Source organism: Lepisosteus oculatus, chromosome 2 (assembly GCF_040954835.1).
Source record: "Lepisosteus oculatus isolate fLepOcu1 chromosome 2, fLepOcu1.hap2, whole genome shotgun sequence".
In the NCBI taxonomy this organism is placed as follows: domain Eukaryota; kingdom Metazoa; phylum Chordata; class Actinopteri; order Semionotiformes; family Lepisosteidae; genus Lepisosteus; species Lepisosteus oculatus.
Genome location: NC_090697.1, coordinates 52,306,823 through 52,327,075, shown reverse-complemented (window position 1 = coordinate 52,327,075; position 20,253 = coordinate 52,306,823). Strand labels below are relative to the sequence as shown.

The following is a 20,253-nucleotide window of genomic DNA, read 5'->3' as shown; positions in this document are numbered from 1 at the left end:
AGAACAACAGTGTTGCCTGGTACACATCAGTCACAAATTCACTATACATTTCCCAAAAAAAGGATTACAACTCTCTGGTGTAAATTGTTTCTAGGATAGAGGGTTGATGGAAACACAAGACACAAAGAAACTCAGATTTCTTTTTGATTTATTACGGTCATGGAAACCAACTAGGTACCAAGAGAATTATAAACATCTTTACAACAATAAAAAACACTGTTTGAATGGTCTTCTGTAATATGCTGGTTTGCATGTTTATGCAACCTGGCTCACTAAGCCTATGGCACACTGGGCCCAAGGCACCATCTCTATCTGGTAACGGCTCTTGAGGAATGACGCACTAGGAATGTGAATGCTTTGTGCAGCCAATGCCTCTAGGGGACAAGAACACATCAGCATTGAGCAGATATACTCACAAGCTTAATATAGAAATTTTATGAGCATGGAGTATGTGTACAACTTTGTTCTGTACTTTTTGAAAACCCAATACTTTAATGCCTTCAAGGATACATTAACCAAAAAAAAAAGAAAACTCTAAACATGTTTAAAGGTCCCGTTTGGTATGGGTCATACGTATTTCAAGTCAGGTAACATTTAAGTGTCCATCGGTCAGATTTGGCTGGATTTTTCCTGTATAATTGACAATTATGAAAGAACTGGGATTGATAAAAGCACAACTATTTGCCAAAAGATTAATAGGTTAGCACTATAGAATTATTAAATTATTGGTTCACTAAATATTAATTTGATGAATTTGTAAAAGTACTGGCAGCAAGTTCTGTAAACAATAATTCAGATAGCATTCAATAGCAACTTGTGGACTTTAGGTTTCACCTACATTTGTAGACTTTCTGGTCTTAATTTCAAACAAAGGGCAACAGTACAAACCATGTTTACATATAAAATTACTGTACATCATGAAAGTTGATAAAAACAACTGCACATAAAGATCTGTCACAAATTGACCCAGTACCAATTATAATTAGATTTAAAATCTTTTGCAAGCTTTTTTCCTCAAAACAAAAAAATTGAATACAACCACATACTTCTTAGCCAAACATTTTGACATTACAAATATACTAGTGTTTCATTATCCAAGATATCAAATTGCACAGATCAATTTATATATATTCGAAGTGTCAGACTGTCAATACTATATAACATTTTTAGAAATCACTTAAAACATAGATGATAAATATGCCACAAAACACATGGGGGAGGGACATTTCATTCAGTTCCTGAGTGAGTTACAAAAATATCACCTTTTAGTAATGACCTTTTAAGTCAGCACATTTAACTAGCAACTATTTGGCTATGGAAATGAAAGATAAGAATGTGACCACTTAATAGCTTAAAAGCACCAAATAGAAGAAAACTGGAAAGTTTGCTTTAACTTTACAAATATTATATCAGATCATAAAGCCCTACACTAAATTAATATTAAACAGGAACAAGTAATAAGTAAAAATTAAAATGTGAAGTACAATGAAATAGTGCATTTTCATTTGGTAGGTTTCACCTCAAGTAGGCTAGGGACAGTGCTTGACATCTTTTTTTTAAATGAACCCCAGTAAGAAATTTTTTTCTAACCTTCTAAAATGTCTGTCACTGTGTACAAGAAATGCAACAAAAGAATACAGGTTAGGTAATTTTGGACAAGCTCCATGGCATCCTTTAAACAAGGAAAGAATTCTAAAGATCTCCACTTTACAAGGCCATTCGTCTACCCTGCAGTGCTTTCTCAGTATCAAGTGATGTACAGTATATCTAGCATTGGGACAGCCTTCCAAAAATGAGTCATTCAAAAGACGTGAATAAGAACCTCTATTTAGATCAATCAAAAAGAGGCACAGAAAGCACACAATTATAGAAAAATGGTACTTGCAATTGCATAGTGCGGTCTGTAAGTTTTTTTGAGTGTTCACTTTTTCTATAAGCCAATATAAATGTATAAATATTTCTATGTGTCAAGTTAATCAGCTATTCTAACTAAACCAAAAAATTCGGATAGACTTTGCAAAGCCGTCTTGCTGGGAAATGATTCAATTTCCACTGAAACCTTGTGTTTTTTCAGATGCAGCTTTCTGAAGATATTTCATTTGCTGGAGCTAGAGCTTCCAGATGGCCTGCAGAAACTGCATTTGTGTTCACAGGTATCTTTACATGTGAAAAATATAGGTTTAATTTATAAAGCAAGAGAATGGCAATAAAAGAGTAGTTGGGAGGAGTTATAGTTACACTGTAGAAGATCATCAAATCTTCCCAGAACATATCATTCCTTTGACGGTGTATTACAAAAGGAAGTAACACATACTATAAAGTGCTGTCACACCCAACATGCCCATTTACATTATTTCACTTCTATTTTTGACAGGCCAGCTTGTGTAGAACAAATTCTCATGGTGTTAATTTAGCATAAAAACACATACTATTACGTTTATATCTATTGACTGGAAATATATTCTGAAAGGAAATATGGGATGCTACTGATGTACCTACCTCATCATAAGTGTAACGGTAGTCTGCTTTCTTCGATTTTAGGTCCCATAATGCCACTGTCCCAGACTCAAAACCAATGATAAGCTTCAATAAAAAATACATACATAACACATCTGCTTTAGCATAATGAAAACATAACATATACACATTGCCTTCTGAAAGAGAAATGCACACTTAATAAACTATTTTATATAGCGCTTTTAAAGGTGGCTTCTCAACGTGCTTAGCAGCATGTTTAAACATTTACCAGCATGTTTATCATTTTTAAAGCTCTCTCTAACCTGACTTATTGGGGATTTTTCTGCTATGACTTCAATCTATGATCAGTCATAGCCTGATCAGAATAAAACGTTAAATTAAAAAAGGACATTTGACTTTTTAAAATCAAGTGCCCCTCAAAAAAAATTTTCAAGTGGAAACAAATTGGAAGACCATCCTTTAACATTAAATATTCATTTTTTTCTAAACAACTGAGTTCTGCTGAGGTGATAGAATTCTAACACGAAAGATTTCAGAACCCAACCAATCACTCTTCTTGACTTTCTTAATGGATCCTTGAGCACTAATGTCAATCTGGACAAAATTGCTGCAAAGATAACACTATCTTGGATTAGTTGTTTCCAAAACAAATGCATTCATACAGTACACACATGTGTATAAATGGATACATACATTTATACATATACCTATCTGCAAGTGTGTGATGTGTCATGACACAGGTGCTATAATACTGCTGTATAATAGCAATCCAAATATTCTAAGGATTTTTTTTAGAACATTACCTCTAAATTGCTTTTAAATGGCCCTTATCCCACATTTCTGATATTAAAAACAAAGAATGTTTTTTGTTCTCTGTGCTTTGACAAACATTTTAATGTGATTTTAGATTTATACCTTTCCTTCATCCATAGGATTATCGCTTATGTGGACAACTGGTCCTGGGTGGGACTTAGAAGATCTGAAAAATAAGAGAGAAGGGAGGGGTGACAGAAAAGTCTTAGCAACATCTTTAATGTAACAGAAGATTAGAGAGCAAAGCATGCACAGCACTGTTACATAAGTGGCACTCACAAAGTCACACTCCATCAGCTTTCCAGGCCTTCCAACATAAATAAAAAAACACCATTTAATCTGTCACAAAGTCCTGAAGGAAGAAGTTCTCTTTGGAAACAAAATAACAATGCTACCAGTTTTGGAGATTTTAGTCTGTGCTGGTTTATAATGTGTAAGTTGCTGGTTCTCTGTACTGATTGCATGTATAGTTTGTGCTCTAGTTTTACATGTAAGTTTTACATACCATAAAGAACTCTAACCTATTTAATATATCCTCCCAGCTCCATAATACGTATTATTTACCAGGAAATTCACCAAGAATGGCAATATATTAAAAAAACATATTTCAGCAGTGAAATATGTTGTCATTTCATAGGCTGAGGTTCTTCTTATTCATATCCTTCATTTACTCTCAAACTCAGTACAGTTTAAACCCAGAGCAGAGGAATATGGGTTCTCTGGCCTTTTTCACAGAAGAACAGAGAACAGAGAACAGAACGGCCAAAACAACTTTTTTAGGGCTGCAACATTACCTGTTTAAACCCGATTCTTTCAATAACAGACAACTTCAAGCAGTTATTTTATACTGTGATTGCTGATACTCTTTAAGAGCTTATCAAAACATTTACAGCAAGTATGTGTACAATACATAGAAAAAGATTTGAAAAAGGAAAATTTTCAGTGATCAAATCTTTTTTCAGGTTCAATCGATGCAGATTCATAATTCATCAAAACAACTTACTTCGGTAATTTACATAATTTAAAAGACTCAGGTTCTGTCATCTGCTTTTGTATCAAGGTTAACTGGGCAGCTCTTGCTGAATAAGTAAACTGCTGTTGTGAGCTCTGTACTCAAAGCATCTAGTCTGAGGTGTAACTGCAGAGAAGAGTACTTGGCTTCTTACTGTAGAATGTAATGGAGTCACTGATACATGTCAAGTATCAATTCATTACAATGCTTAAAACAAGCACAGACAACTATGGAGGAAAGTCTCATTCCAAAAAGAGGTCATCTCAGAGGCAGAAATGTAATTGTGATTAGATGGTATCCACTTACAGTATGAAATACAATATTATTTGGGCCAATGGTGACAAAGGCAATAATTACAAAACAGATTTTAAAATAAAGCAATAAAATATTTTGTAATACAATATTACGATTCCTGATAATAACACGAACAGACTGACTGGGAGACACTGTGCTGTAGGAGGTGCTGGCAACCTACCATCTTTTAAGCCCTTTGGGATTCTATTGAGAAGAAAAACTAAGGAAATTTAAAAAAATATATATTACTTTAGATTTTGTAAAACCTGATTTACCCATAATCACCCTCTCCAAATGAACTGGTTATGAAAGCCATCTCTAGCAGCCAAATTACACTAACACTGCAAGAAACTGCTGCAATGAGCTAATTTAATAACTTTTTATTGACCACCGTAGGTCCTCTGTCCTTTATGCCCTTTTGCCTTCCACTCATACATATGAGATCAGCTCAAACGGCCTCAACAGGTATCCACATATTTTGGAACGTTATATGTCCTTCACCTGTTACTCTTAAAAAGCACTGCTTTGAATAAAACAGAAATTTCAGAGATTCTGTTTCAAATACTCTATGCAAACAGCGTTGTTTATAAATGCTGCCTGTGGAAAACAGAACCTGGCCTGAAGCTTTTAAGTCTACATTGTTACAGAAGAATACAATACAGGAAAAGCTTCAAATCATGTAGCATGTTTTCACTATTAAAGACAAAGCAAAGTTCTTGTATTTTGTGCTCTTTGACTTCTATACAGTATGTGTGGTTGCAGCTAGTGTCTCCAGTACCTCCCCATAACTTCACTGCAAGGACTGCATTTGAAATGGACAATGTCTACTGTATTTATTTGAGAGGGATAGAGAAAGATTTATCAAGATGCACTAAGTGCAAACCATCAGCATTGGGTTTAGAATGTATTAACTGAAAATAATATTGGAATGGACAGAATCTGGTTCTGAACTAGATGGCTCTAATATATACACTTTCATAGATCACTCTGAAAACCTGCATTAATTACCACCTTTAAGAAATAATGAGCATACAGAATTACAAAGAGGTTTAAGTGTTTTTGATATGTAATGGGTTTATTTAATTAAGTTGCTGAAGAATATTTCAATTTTATCATGTTAAACAGCACACATATTTAATTCACTGTTTTTATTGTATTCATTATGCTTAAAACAAACCTTAATTCTAGTGCCTTGTTACGGATAACAAACCATGTTGGATAACAGATTACCATGGTAACAGAAGCAGGAGCCTGAAACAGGCTCAGTGAAATGAGGCAGGCAGTGCAGAAGTAGAATGTAAAATGCAATGTCATTTGTCTGATATAATGTAGCTAAAACTGATGTCGCAGAGCAAATGTCTTTTCACTGTGACAGTGCTGCTATTAGAATAAAGTGCTAAATCCGATATTTAGGCACTAACTTCAAAGATGTTGCTATAATAGTATGACAACTTTGCATGTTTTGCTGATTTTGTTTAATCTAACGGTGTTTTATTGATTATGACAATTAGATTGACATTGACAATTGACAATTATACAGTAGACATTAGATTTAGATCTTCATTCATTATAGGAACTCGGTTTAGAGTTAAATAATGCAAATAATAAGTGGTACTGGTACAGTACAGTATTTACCATGACACTATATTGGTTTTACATCTCACTATGGAAAAGATTTTAAACATCATAAAATCGTTAACTCCAGTTACAAAGAAAACAGTATATTAAACAAAACCAAGACATGTATTCACTGCATATTCAGGAATACAGACAGGAAAGCTTTCAAATGGAAGAAAAACAAAAAAGAAGGGATTTATGCACACAAAGAATTGTTACAACATTTTTTCATGTACACTGCAAAACAAGTTTCCAAGTTTTATACATTAGCAGGAAATAACTAAAGTGAATTTAGCAGCACTGGACCTAAACCCATGGGAGGCTTTAAAGCTTTTGTGATAAAATGTGGTGCAAAATGAGAACAGTGGTAAATATTTAATGAGTACAATAGATTTAGGCTCTTCTGAAGACTGTTAAAAAATATTCCACGGCTCTGATTCTATTTACTCCGCAATGTGTGTTAGACCATCAGAATTTTTATTTGGGGGGGGCTCTTCTTTTGCCCTGCAAGCCCAATGCACCAATGAAGGTGACTTTTCCAGGATCTCAGTAGAGCAAGGCAGATTCATGACAAGGACATGATCGACAAAGGCCTGGGGTTGAGTGCATGAAGTCAGAGCTCCAAGAGGAGACAAGCATGAAAGTGTAGGGAAACAAAGACCTTTGCCGAAGGGTCACAGGGGGCCTGCAGCTAGACTCATATCAATCACTGAGTCTGATGCCGCAGTCTCAAAGTCAGCATTCCAAACAGCAAGTGCTACTTCTAGTAAGCAGCTTGGAGAACAACTAGACTATAAGATACAGGAATTGTATATGTTTAAATATTGGATATTTAAAGGAGCTTTCTAGCTAAATTCACACTTCAAATAGCTACAGTAGGTGTCAGAAAAGGCTACAGGAACAAACCCTTGAGAGTGGCATGCTGCACAGCCATTCTGGCCTTGTGTACAGAACACCAGGATATGTATTGTATACAGTAAAGTACCGTGCATTTTTATTAAATACTTCAACAATTGAGTTTAGGTATCAAACATCATTTAAGCCCTGGTTTTTAGTAAAGATGACAGAGTACAGATGTCTGCAATGAAATCTTTTCCAAGGTTAAAGGCTCGAGCTGCCGTAATAGGAAATATGTGGATTCTCTGTGACAATGCCAGTTCAGGCACTTGCTACTGCTAAATGAAAATATGACACCTAATCTCTTTTCTGAATTACGCTGCCTGTCCAGTGCATCAGAAATATATCTTCCTTACACTTTCTGGAAACAAGCCAACCGTTCAGATCTTTTTGGCATTTTATAGCAGGTGTTAATAAAATGTCTTAAGCAACCTGAAGGATCAAATGAAACAAAAATAGAAGAAAGCCAGACACCAGAATTCTTTATTTTTCTCTTTGACATATATCAAGGTCAAATGTGAACAAGCCTCTGAGATTTTATTCCAGCAGTGCTTTTATGAATTAGCAGTGCTCTGTAATGGTAAATATATCAAGCTGTAACAATGTTAAGTTTGGTATATTTAACATTTTGTTTACTAACTTTTAAATTAAGTGTTGCATGTACCACCTGAGGCCTTTTTAGAACAAATAACTAAATATTACTAGAATGTCTTTTTTCAGAAAATCTGATTACTGTTAGGCAAAATATACACTTAGGGGAACTGGAGTAAAATAATCAGCATTATATCTAAACTGCACTTTCACCTAAATAATGTATTTTCTTATTAGAAAGTTTATAAAAATGAAAAAAAACTTGGTTAATTTAATTATGCATTAAGGACATTCAAAAATTTGAAAAACCCTGTGGCATACTATACCTGTAAGGATAATCAAACACTTTTCATTTCATGCTTAATATACATTAAAACTAAATCTAATATTCCCTCTTAATTTTTGGTTTCTGCTACTACTTGAACCGAAGTACAGCTTTTCGCCTTCTACTAAGAAGCTAGAAGGTTCTCAACCATAGGCTGCAAAGACACAGACCAATCATTAATGAAGCGTTCAAAGAAAAATAAACCAGATCAGTTCTACAGTACCTGATAATAAATGTTGGTCTGATAATTTAAAGGAGCTTTCTAGCTGAATCCACACTTCAAATAGCTGTGTATGACAAAAAGGCTAGAGGAACAAACCCTAGAGAGTGTTATATTGCACAGCCATTCTGGCTTTGTGTACAGAACACCAGGATGTGTGATGTAAAGCAATGTTCAGAAACGTTTCTTTGACAGGAGTACGTTCCTTAAAAAAGACATATACTGTATGACTGGATACAAAGCCAGCATAGTATCCCTGGAATCCCACTGCAGTGTTGTCTGCTGCCTATGTGACTAAAAAGAGATGTTAAGCTCTGTGGATCAGCTCGCTAAAGTTTAACATGGTAAACACTAATCTTAATTTTTGTCTCTTGATATTTTTTTAGGAAATACCATAATGGAAAAACAAAAGATTTTGTTAATATACATCTGAATTAATATACATCTTTTAATGCTCCAATATTAATTTGTTGTCTTTTAGTTCCTCTATATTTTTCTCTTTGCAATAGAGTGCAGTCATTTACACATGATTTTTTTCTCTATACAAAATTATCAGGACTTTTAACTTAACTAAATTTAGTTTAACACATACAGTTTACCAAACAATACTTTTCCAATATAACCCTGTCTTTTGTGCTTCTGTATTTTCATAAAAGGGAATAAAATCATAAAAGATTATCTCACATACTTACATATGCATTCAATACCTCTATCACAAAACACACAGGATGCAGAAATGGGCATTTAGATATTGTACCTTATGCCCTTATTTGTCTTAAATCAAAATAGACCAGATGAAAGCCCTATAAAATAACTATTTAAAAGTTTTACTCCTAAACGGTTGCTTTTTGTTCTGTCCAAATCTTTATACATATATGCATATAAATATACAGTAGGTTAATAACAAAATGAATATTTCTGCTACAAAATGGATGTTACCATTATTTTAGCTTATATTCATTCAAGGAGTCAGTCTCTGTCCTGCCCACAAACTTTGCCTGTGAAATGAATCTTATAAGAAAAAAAACAGAAAGCTGTAAAAATAAACAGCTTTGAACCTCACCTCAACATTGACTTAATCAAACACATACAATTTGCAAAAAAGGTGTGACAATCAATTTAAGTCCATACTGTAATACATGCAGCACATACTGAGCAGCAAGAGAGCTCCCTTCATTTACTACATTTTCAGCTCATCTTTAGATCAAAACACAGACTTATTTTAATGGTATTTAATGCAAATGCCATGTATAATTAAGCACTTCTTTTCTTCTTCATTTGTTTCTGTAAACAAAGCCCTTCTGTTTGTACGGATCCTAGCATTCACTGCTGTGGGTCTGCCTGCTGTTGTCAGGTCAGCGCCGCGGGACACGCTTCAGCTGGGATTCTTTGTGAAGGGCTCACAAACTCACACACAAGGAGCAGCTAAGGCCTTCTCCTTTTCAGCATCAAAGCATTGCTTCACTCACTGAAACGGAAAGAGCTGACAAACCATAGGATATTGCTACATTTCCTACACCACATCAGCAGAAAAAGTTCCCTTCGGTAGAAGAACTAAGGATTGTGTTATTCCATACTGGGTTTAGGGCAAATGAATATGAGGAGGGAATTATAACCACTAGCTCAAGTTATATCCTTTGATTATCAATTATCACTTTAACAGCTGGATTTTTGCAGAGGCAATGGGTTATATTGTAGATAAACAAGTGACACTAAAGGGCAGCCTTTCACACAGGCAGTTGTTAACAAGCAGCAGCTGTGATATTGATCAACCATAGTGAACACAGTCTAACAAAACTTACAGTCTAACAAAAAAGAATTATAAAACATACTTTCAAAGCTGTTCCTGTTAACATAAAGAGGATATACCTCTGTTAACATCAAGAGGATATATTCATACGTGTGATACGATTTTCTGTGTACTGTTCTGTTCTAGTTTCCTCTTGTGTGTCCGGACTGTGAGTAACTCTTGTATTGTATTGTATGTATTGTACTATTAGTATATAATTCGTTACACTGTGGCTGTGTTGTGTGTGTTAAGCTGCTGTTGCACTGCAATTTCCATCACGGGATCAATAAAGTATCTATCTATCTATATAGGAAAAGATTATGCAATTTGTCAAATATAATGATTATATCCCACAGTTCCTGACACATTTTGAAATGAGTAAGATGAAATACCTGTTAACACCCTGAAGTTACGGTGTAGACGAGATGACAAAACCAATTTTTGACCAGTGTCAACATGCTAAAATCTATCAGAAAAAAAATAACACAGGGCTTTAACAAAATCTTACTGTTCTAAGACATTCCATGTTGTATATAGGTGTAAATCAAAAACAATGATTAAGAACCCTACATTTTTAAGGACAACTTTGGTTATTCATTATTTATTCAAAATGTTTTAAAAGTTTAACTGATTAAATTCACCCAAATTTAAGCTTTACGAATTTTCAACTCTCAACGTGTTAATTTCCTTACATTTACTGCTCACGCTTTTGCCTTGTGTTTAATTCATTAGAGCATTACGTATGTCACAACTTAATTCTAATTTCATAGAAAAACCTAAAACTAAGACAACCAACAACACAGGAGCACATTAACAGGCTACAACACCACCTGCTGTAAAAGAACTGTTGTTCTGTCAAGATCTGTTCCAATTCTCCTTTTCCCTCCAGCTTTTTCTGCTTATTACAGTCTTTACATCAATGTCTCTAGGCATTTTTTTTTTAGTATAACCTTAATAACCTCAAAAACAGCACAATAATTATAAGACGGAAGGCCAATATACTTTAGGAACAAATGGATGGTAATTGTGAACGAAATCAGGAATACCTTCATAAATACTTCAGTTTTTAGATAAAACAATCCATTAGATATTTATCAGCAGGTTAGTGGAGTCGCGACATGGGCACCAGGATAGGACCTAGCTATGCCAATATTTTTGTCTGCTGGGTAGAAGAATGCTTCTTTGCTTCCTATACTGGCTTTATCCCTGACCTCCACAAGCAGTCCAATTGGCCAACACATTAAGCCATGCCCCTCGGACCACACCTACACCATCTACCTCATTATGATTTCTTATTTATTGCACATCTCCAGCACATCTCCAGCAAACATGTCTGCATTGTTTACATTCAAACTGTTTACTTGTTTACTTGTACATTGTCTACTGTTTGTTTGTATATTGTCTTGATGCACTGTCTGCACTTTGGTGTTTTTACACTTGTTTTAACAATCGAGAGACTTTCTGTGAGTACGAATTCCATTGAACCAGTACATGTACCGGTTACATATGGCAATAAAGTTCAAGCATTACATCGATGACTACGTCTGTACTGCTACATGCTTGAATGACCAGCTAGAGCGTTTCCTGCATTGATTCACTAACATTACCCATCCCTCAAATATACAGTTAACATATCTTCCACCACTCTTCCATTTCTAGACATATATTTATCTATTAAACATCCATGACTCTACCTCGGTCTATTACAAACCCACAGATTAACACAGCTATCTCCTGTACAACTCTTTTCACCCCAGTCACACCAAAAACTTTTTCATAGTTCCTCAGGCTACGTCGACTCTGCAGTGACGACAAGGATTTCCAGAACCATGCACTCAAGCATGCATTACTTTTTCATCAACATAGGATACCCCACCCAGGTTATCGACAGAGCCCTTACCTGGGCCAAAAACAGCCCTCAGATCATCAATGCGATCAGGAACTCCTGGTCTCACAACCGCATTCCCTTGGTGGTTCCCTACCACCCTAACACACTTTCTATCCCTAGGACCATCATTAACAACTACTCCATTTTACAGGATGATCCCACCACCGGTACCCTTTTTTCCGTCTGCCCGATCAGCTCTTATCGCCGATCACTCAATCTACGTAAACTTCTTGTTCAAAGCTCCCTCGACCGCACCTGGCAATCATCCCCACCAGCCACTCCAGAATGTTTGTGTCATGAATGGATTATCAGCCTCACCTGTAACCTTACAGCACTATGATTCAGCTAATTCCACTGCTTTTAAAGGATAAGGTGTAGCATGGAATTAATTCTTGATGCCAGAGATATCATTTGATCATTGCAAAATATTAGGGAGTCCTCTATTAAACTAAATTCACAGTGCCAATTTGTTTGAAAAAATCTTTTTTCAGTCCCCCTAATGTTAGTTCTTTGTTATATTTGTTTCTAGTGATCGATTTATCTTATCTAAGACTACCTGTTAATGTTTATTTCTGTTTAGGTAGGTTCAAAGGTGTACAGTGAATAGGTTTACAGCCATGACCATGCACATCTGATTAGAGACAAAATGTTGCATCTCATGCTACTGAGACATTTAAAAAATAATTCACTTTTGAAGTTCAAATTCCAAAAGCCAGAGAACGCGATATACCATCTTCAGTGTTCCCCTTTCATTTCAATTTTACTTTTCCTCAGGTCTCACTTTAGCCACCAAAACACATGGCTCTAATCAGTAACTCTCAGTCTTTGGCCTCAGCTGCAACATTATTTTAAACTAAAATCCTCCTATATTAGTGGACCTGTTCATAAAAACTATCGTTGCTCAGTGGTGGATCTGAATGTTTAAGGACCTATACATTTATAAAACCTTTTCCAGCTTTCAGGATCTCTACGATATTTACTCTTCCTATTATTATTTATTTCACTATCTACAAATTTGAAACTTAATTTATATTAAGTTTCATAGTTTTACTCTGAAACCTGTGAACTCTGTATTGGATGACCTATGATTTCATGTATTGTAATATTAGACTTTTAGGACATATAAGCTCTAGGTAAAAGCATGAAGTGGAAAGATAGAACACAAATATCTTGTGAGGATGGTGTGCATCATTCAAACCACAACTTCTTGTGTCCAACTAGGACCCATTCAGCTTCATGTTCGTCATCATGGACACCTATCAAAGACCAGATATGGAATAGAGAAGAATTATGATATATGCAGTACTCTTGGTAACTTTTCCCATATTTGTATTTGTGGGAATGGTTACCAAAGGTTACCAATTTCAGTCTATTGTTTTGAACAACCTTGAGTCAATGCTTTCTAATACCTGCTAAAATCCTTTCTCACTAGCAAATTAACAAATTCTAGATAAGAGTTAATGTTTGTTCTGAAACTAAAAAAGATTACAGTTGCCTTAAAAAGCTTTGAGGACAGTTTTTGGTCAAGATGGCTGCCTTTTCTGTTTTTTTAAGGCATGTACAGTATTACTGCTGGCTACAGTTGTGTAATGGGAGTCTGTCATTGGTTTGCTCTCAAGTCTGTATCATAGTATATGAATGAATGAGTTGATTTTTGGGGGAAATTTGTGTTATTTACACACCATTTCTTGGGTACCAGTGGACAGCTCTTTAAATCTTTTATAGTTATCTATGTTGGATTTGTCCGATTTATACTGTATATTCTCTGTAAAAAAACAGTTAGCACAATCAAAGTCAGAGCCTTGAGTTACACACCACTGGGAAAGCCTGCATTTTATTTTTACTTTCCAACATTTTTGATAGCGTACTATAAAATGTATCTATTTGCTCTTAACTCTGCTTCAGAAACCTACATCACCAGTCAATAAGTCAACAGTAATCGTCTCGTAGCCCTCCGTTTGTTAAGGTAATTACTGACCGATTGGCCTGGGTGAGCAAGCACACATGTAGTGCACATTAATTAAAGCAAATTGTCTGAGCTCATAATAAAGTTATCTAACCTGGGAATATTTAGGGTGTTCATGTGTCGTCATAACCCAAGGAACATCCATAAACCTGAGTTAGAATAAGTCAAGCAGATGGCTGAGGCCAAGCCAAGAGGAGGGTAATTAATATGTTTCTTAAAATAGTAGAGACTGTTTGGCTATATGATTAATTTGTTGCTGAAATCAAGCCTTATTCATCATTCTTGAGGTTTTAACAAAGGCTGTGATAATTTGTACTCAGGGACACGCAACTGGGCTCATCTAAATTTTCTATGTCAGCAGCTGAACTGTGCATTTCCCCAAGGGATTGTAATGCCATTAATGGCCGTAATTCTCAGACTGTTTGCCGCATTGCCAAGTTAGAAGAAATTAGTTAAACGAGGGAAAAAATAGTAAAAACAACTATAGAATCCACTAACCAAACCTCCAAGTGGCACCACACACTGTCTGTTACAGCCTCAAATCATCTTTCATGCAGTTATACTGGGTTCATCACCAGAGAGATATTGAGATTTTCAAGATTCAAACATTGAAGTGGTACCTCATCAATAGGAACAAAGATGTGGATATCAGCACAGATCTGACACCTTCCACAAGGAAAAACCTATTGGTTTACCACAACACAAAGCAAAATGAGATAAGAATAATTAACATCTCTCTTAATATTAAAATACATTTTCATACAATTCAGTCTTTTATAGCCACATCATGGTAACAAAATCCATTCATGGCATATTGAGCTACCAATAATAAAAAATGGACTTTACACATGGCATATCAAGCAACACATTATAACAATGAAATAAAGAACTGATAAGCAGGTTTCAGATTCTGGTTTTACAAGCAGAATAGTACAGTAAATTTCCAGCAACATTCCAATGATGAGGCTCCTTTAGTGACCATACAGAGGTTCCTTTTGTGTCCTGTGCAGCTCTGTGCATATGAGTATAAAGGCTGGATCTGTGGAGCTCAGCTTAGGTAGAACAGAATTAGTCAGCCAACAGAATTGTGCTTACCGAGATATCTGTACTCTATTCCACTACCTTTAATACCTTCTGGATTGTTTCACTACATATTGACATTAAACAGTATATCGTTCCAGGTGGATGCTGCAGATTGGTGGTGGTGGAGGGGAGTCCCCATTACCTGAAAAGCGCTTTGAGTGCAGTGTCCAAAAAAGTGCTATATAAGTGTAAGCAATAATAATAATAATAATAATTATTATTATTATTATTATTATTATTATTATTATTATTATTATTATTATTATTATTATTTTATGAAAGGTGCTTTGCACATTGTCATGATATAATTATTGAATTTTTAGTTGCACCCCCTTAAACATTTTATAAAATGGTGGGTGGTAACTCTGAAACTGCCAAGTACAGCAGGTTTTTCTTTATTGTCTTAGTGTGGTGGCCAATTTGGTTAGTTTAGTGCAAACGATTAACTGGCATTCTCCACTAGAGTGTATTCCAGCATTGCTTTAAGTGGAGAAATCTGAATGAAAAAAGAATAACCAGTACATTTTGTTTCTAAACTACTATATTAAGTACCTTTATACAGCTACAGAATGCATCTCTTATAGACCAGCACGTAACATTTATGTTATTCATTCATGGTTTAAGTATTTTTTAATAAACTAATATACTATATGAGTATGTATAGTAATCATGATTTGGGCATTTAATCTAGGTTACAAATTGAACTAAATACTTTTTAAATACTAGTTTGTATAGTGCTTCTCATCCCTAACAAAACAAATACACTTCACATACAGTATAGGAGGGACCCATTTTATGTACTGTACCACTGAAGAGCTGAGCCCAGTTCACCTAGTTGCTGTGCAGCAGTCTTTATGCACCTGTAGCTCCAGTACACAACTTAACAGGCAGAGAACTGAGCAACAATTAGTAACACATGACTGGAATTTAGCCAGGACACAGGGGTTAGCACCACTAGCCTTACAACACTGACATTTTTAATGATCAAGTATTCAAAGCCTTGGTTTACTGCAACATACCATTTTAAAAATAAAGAATAGTGCCTATATTACAGTGTCCTCAGTCACTGGTTTTGAAATTTTGGTCCAAAGTAAAAAGCACCACTACCTGGTCTGAAACACCACTAAAAGCAGCAACAGTTTTCAAAGCCTAGCTGAAGTGTAAAATGTAAAAATGAACTTTGACGTAAAAATCAACCCATTTCTTCAAAAGTTAGATCCTGCTGAATGAATTCAAAGGGATATTTAAAGTTCTGGGTATAACATTGCTGTGTGTTTTTTAAGACACGATTTTGTACAGTGGGTACAGAACTTTCAAAATTTGTACCTATTGTTGTATGACACTCTGAAAATAAAAACAAATTAAATTAGAATTGTTCCATTTTTATTTACACACAGTATCTCAGATTAGCCAAGAGAAAATATATTCAAAAATATTCTGAAAATGAATTAATATTACAACAGTAAAATACCTTATTTGGATAAGTGAACACCCCCCTCACAATTGCATTTGTAAACTTGCTCAGGTATAATCAATCACCTTACAGATCACACAGCAAACTAATTGTCTCCCACTGGTGATCAATTGTAGTGATTTTGTTCAGAATAATTGAGTAGTTCAGAATAAAAGCAGCTGTTTCTAGAGAATTCCACTGCTTGGAAGTGCATTTCAAAGCAAAGAATCCACTATGGGTGGAAAGGTGCACAGTCAAGACCATCATTAAGGAAGGCGTATGGCACCAAACAGACCTTGTCCAAACTGGATTACCAAGCAAGAAGGAGACAGTTTATTATCAGGAGCAAGAGAGGCTACAAGGCCGATGGCAACTCTGAACGAGTTACAGGCCTTTGTGGCAAAGACTGGTCACTGTGTGCATGTGACAACAATATCACAAGCGCTCCACCAGTCTGGCCTGTATGGGAGGGTAGCAAGAAAAAACCACCCTCGTTTATGTTTTGCTAAATAGCACTTTAAAGATTCTGAGGCCAAGTGGCAAAAGCTGCTGTGGTCAGATGAGACCAAAAGCAATCTTTCTGGACAGTATGCAAAACGGTACGTCTGTCATAAACCCAATACATCTTATCATCCAAAGAACACCATTCCTACAGTAAAGCATGGTGGTGGCAGCATCCTGTTATTGGGTTGTTTCTCTTCAGCTGGGACTGGGGCACTTGTCAGGATAGAAGGGAAGATGGATGGTGCAAAATAAAGGCAAATTCTTGAAGAAAACCTGCAGCCCTCAGCCAGGAAGTTTAAAATGGGAAGATGGTACACTTTTCAACATGACAATGACCCAAAGCAACCGTAAAGTGAAGGACAGGAAGTTGAATGTTCTTGAGTGGCCTAGTTAGAGCCCCGACCTAAATCCCATCAAAACCTTTGGAATTAAATGCACCACACAGTTTGAGCTTCAATAATTCTGTAAGGAGGAATGGGCAAATATTCCTCCCTCTGGGTGTACAAAGTTTATAGAGATGTACACAAACAGACTCAAGGCTGCAATTCAAGCTAAAGGTGCTTCCAACAAGTATTAACTCAGGGGGATGTTCTCTTATCCACCCGTTATTTTATTTTTTTTTATTCAGAAATCTTGCTTTCTTTTTTCTCTTGGATGCTTCAAGGGACAAATAAAAATAAAATTGGAAAAAGTCTGATTTTATTCATCTTCTTTCTGGGCTTTAGGGCAACTAAAGGTGAACATTTTGGAAGGTGGTGGTGACTTTCTATACCCACTATACAGTATATCACTTCTGATTCACTTTTGGACTAAATAAAAAATCAAGGACATCTGTTCATTTTATATTAAACCCCCAATTATAAAAATATGTAAATTCAATTTAATATTTTTTTCTTTAAAAGTGATAGGTCTGTTCAAATTGCAACAATAGATTTATGAAACAGAAAAAAGATTATCTTAATAATATCTCTAAAGTACTGTATTTGGAGCAATCTGTGACATTGATACTTCCAACAGCTCATGTCAACAATGTGCTACACAAGTATTTCATTATAATACTCCTTCATTTTTGCAATAAAGTCTGTGGCAAGTGAAAAAATGTTTGCTCTATAATTTGTAAATTATTACAATTTTACCTTTTTAAGAAATTGTGGCATGGGATTTTACATCTAGTAGACAAAACAGCTTTTTAATTGTTTTTACTGATTTTTTTCACTTAAGAATTATGTTGGTTTGTCAGACTACTGTTAGTCCTTGTTAAAACAGAACTGCACTCATGATATTACATGCAATACAATGATGTGGAAATCTCAAAAGATAAAGAAAAAAACATCCTGTTACTTCAACTTTTTCCTAGTTTCTATGGAAACCCTTCCGGAGGCAAGGAGCCTTTAAGGACAAGATAAGGTTTTCACTATAAAGCAGAACCTAATAGTGCAGACAGGAACTAATTCTGAAGACAGTGGATATCACTTTGAACATTGTTTATGAATGCAAAATTACTGCATCTGATATTTTAAGCAGACATTTACAACACCACATATATTTAAATAAATATAAGCTGCCAACCAACTTTCTTTTCAATCAGCCTACAGTGAAATCTCTTGTGAGTTGGTAGCATGCGTAAAACTACTAAAAATGGAAATGCCTGTTGACATACAGTAGGGAAACATTCATTCACCAGCATTACAAAGTTTGCATCAGGAGCCATTGCCACAGCTTAGGCTCTTAAAAAGAATAAAGTGAAAGGTCTCTTATGAAGAGGTAACCAGAGTACAATCTGTTGACATAGTACCATAGTCAACTACAAGTTAACATAGAACCATAGTCATTGAGTGTACTAAAGCACAGAGATATAATGGTAAAACAACAACAAGCAGCAGAAGCCTATGGTAAAGTGTTATAAAAAAAGTCAAGTCATTGGATATGCAACAAGAAAACATACTGAAATGGACAATCACCAATCATTTACTATGGTAGACATTACTACTGCATTCTAAAAGATTAGTTATCTTAATTTCTACAGCAAAATGATAAACAAATAATTTAGGGTTATAGATTATATTTAATTCTTAATTTCCCTGTTATTTATGATCTTAAGCCTCGGATATTGTGAGATGAACAACTTTTAGGAAATTGGGACTTAAAGGTTCAAACACCCTGCTTTGATCACTTTCAAGCGGATGTTTCCACATGTTACGTTTCCTGGCATAAAAATTAATTGCATCACAAACCATTTACTTGCTAATCAAGTCAACAAATAAGATGACAGATTGGGTTCCATGACATTGAGCTTATTTTTGTTTTAACAGCAAATAACCTCATAATCAACTATTTTCTCTGATTGGAAGAAAAAGTAAAGGTTAATTTAATGCTGAAAAATAAAAAGAAAGAAGAAAAACACATTGTTTCAGCTGGGGAGCCTTTGGTAGATGCACAGTGGAATGAAGGAGAGACCAGGAATATGAGGTGAAGTCTACAGCCAAAATGCCGCTCCTTTGCAGCTCACGTGACAATAAGTTTGCCACTCTGACCTCATGTTTTCCGATATGTGCTGAAGATAAATGTTCAATAAAACCGTAAAGCAAAAGAATATTTAAAATCATTTACATATACTACTAGAGTCATCCTACCTAATTAAAAAGAGTACAAAAATCACTATCAGTTTCAGATAGTAATTCAATGCTCTATGCAACACAGCAAAATTCAAAATAGTGGGACTGCCTCCCCAAGTCAGGACTACAGAAAGCACTGTTGTTGTTTCATGGGGCTTCAGTCGCAAATCTGTCTGATACTATTCATGTATGATCTTGATGACTTATTTTCTTTCCACTCCTTCTGTTCAAACTGTAGATAATAGACATATACTGTACATTATCACTGTTGTGCAGCACATCAGAAAGCTTGGGGCTTTCTTTCTTTCTTTGTCAGCTTATGCTAAAAGAAAGCTGGTACACTGTAACAGAAATTACATGTGCCGCTGTACAAGTATTTAAACTATTTCTTTTCTACATCTGAAATGGTTTTATATTTTAGTTAACCTTAATAGCTGAACTGTGTTTTCACATTCAGAAAAAAAACAGCTGTACAGATCCATACACTGTATTCTAATATTTAAATTCTCAGCTTTTATGTTAGTCTAAGTTTTTGGGCTTTCGTGTAAGTTCTTAAAATCACAGAACACTAGAAAATCAACGAATGAGAGGAGGCCTCTTGATCCATCATGCTTTTTTTTTACCAGTTTTTCTTTAGTCAGGTAACTAGTACTGGACAATGCCTCCCAGGAAAAAACAGAACACTCATTCAAAAATAGGGCAACCATG

General features: G+C 35.2%; 1 protein-coding gene across 25 annotated transcripts in view; it reads right to left on the bottom strand.

Annotated features, from left to right (window-relative positions):
• LOC102692053 (syntaxin-binding protein 5) overlaps window positions 1-20,253 on the bottom strand; it is a 219,130-nt gene that overhangs the window by 118,595 nt on the left and 80,282 nt on the right. For all 25 annotated transcript variants that reach the window (XM_069179051.1, XM_069179015.1, XM_069179018.1 and 22 more), the window contains 2 exons: window positions 3,394-3,457; window positions 2,500-2,583 (listed from right to left, as the gene is read on the bottom strand). In XM_069179051.1, coding sequence (XP_069035152.1) covers window positions 2,500-2,583; window positions 3,394-3,457 — 148 coding nt within the window. The remainder of the gene's footprint in view (window positions 1-2,499; window positions 2,584-3,393; window positions 3,458-20,253) is intronic.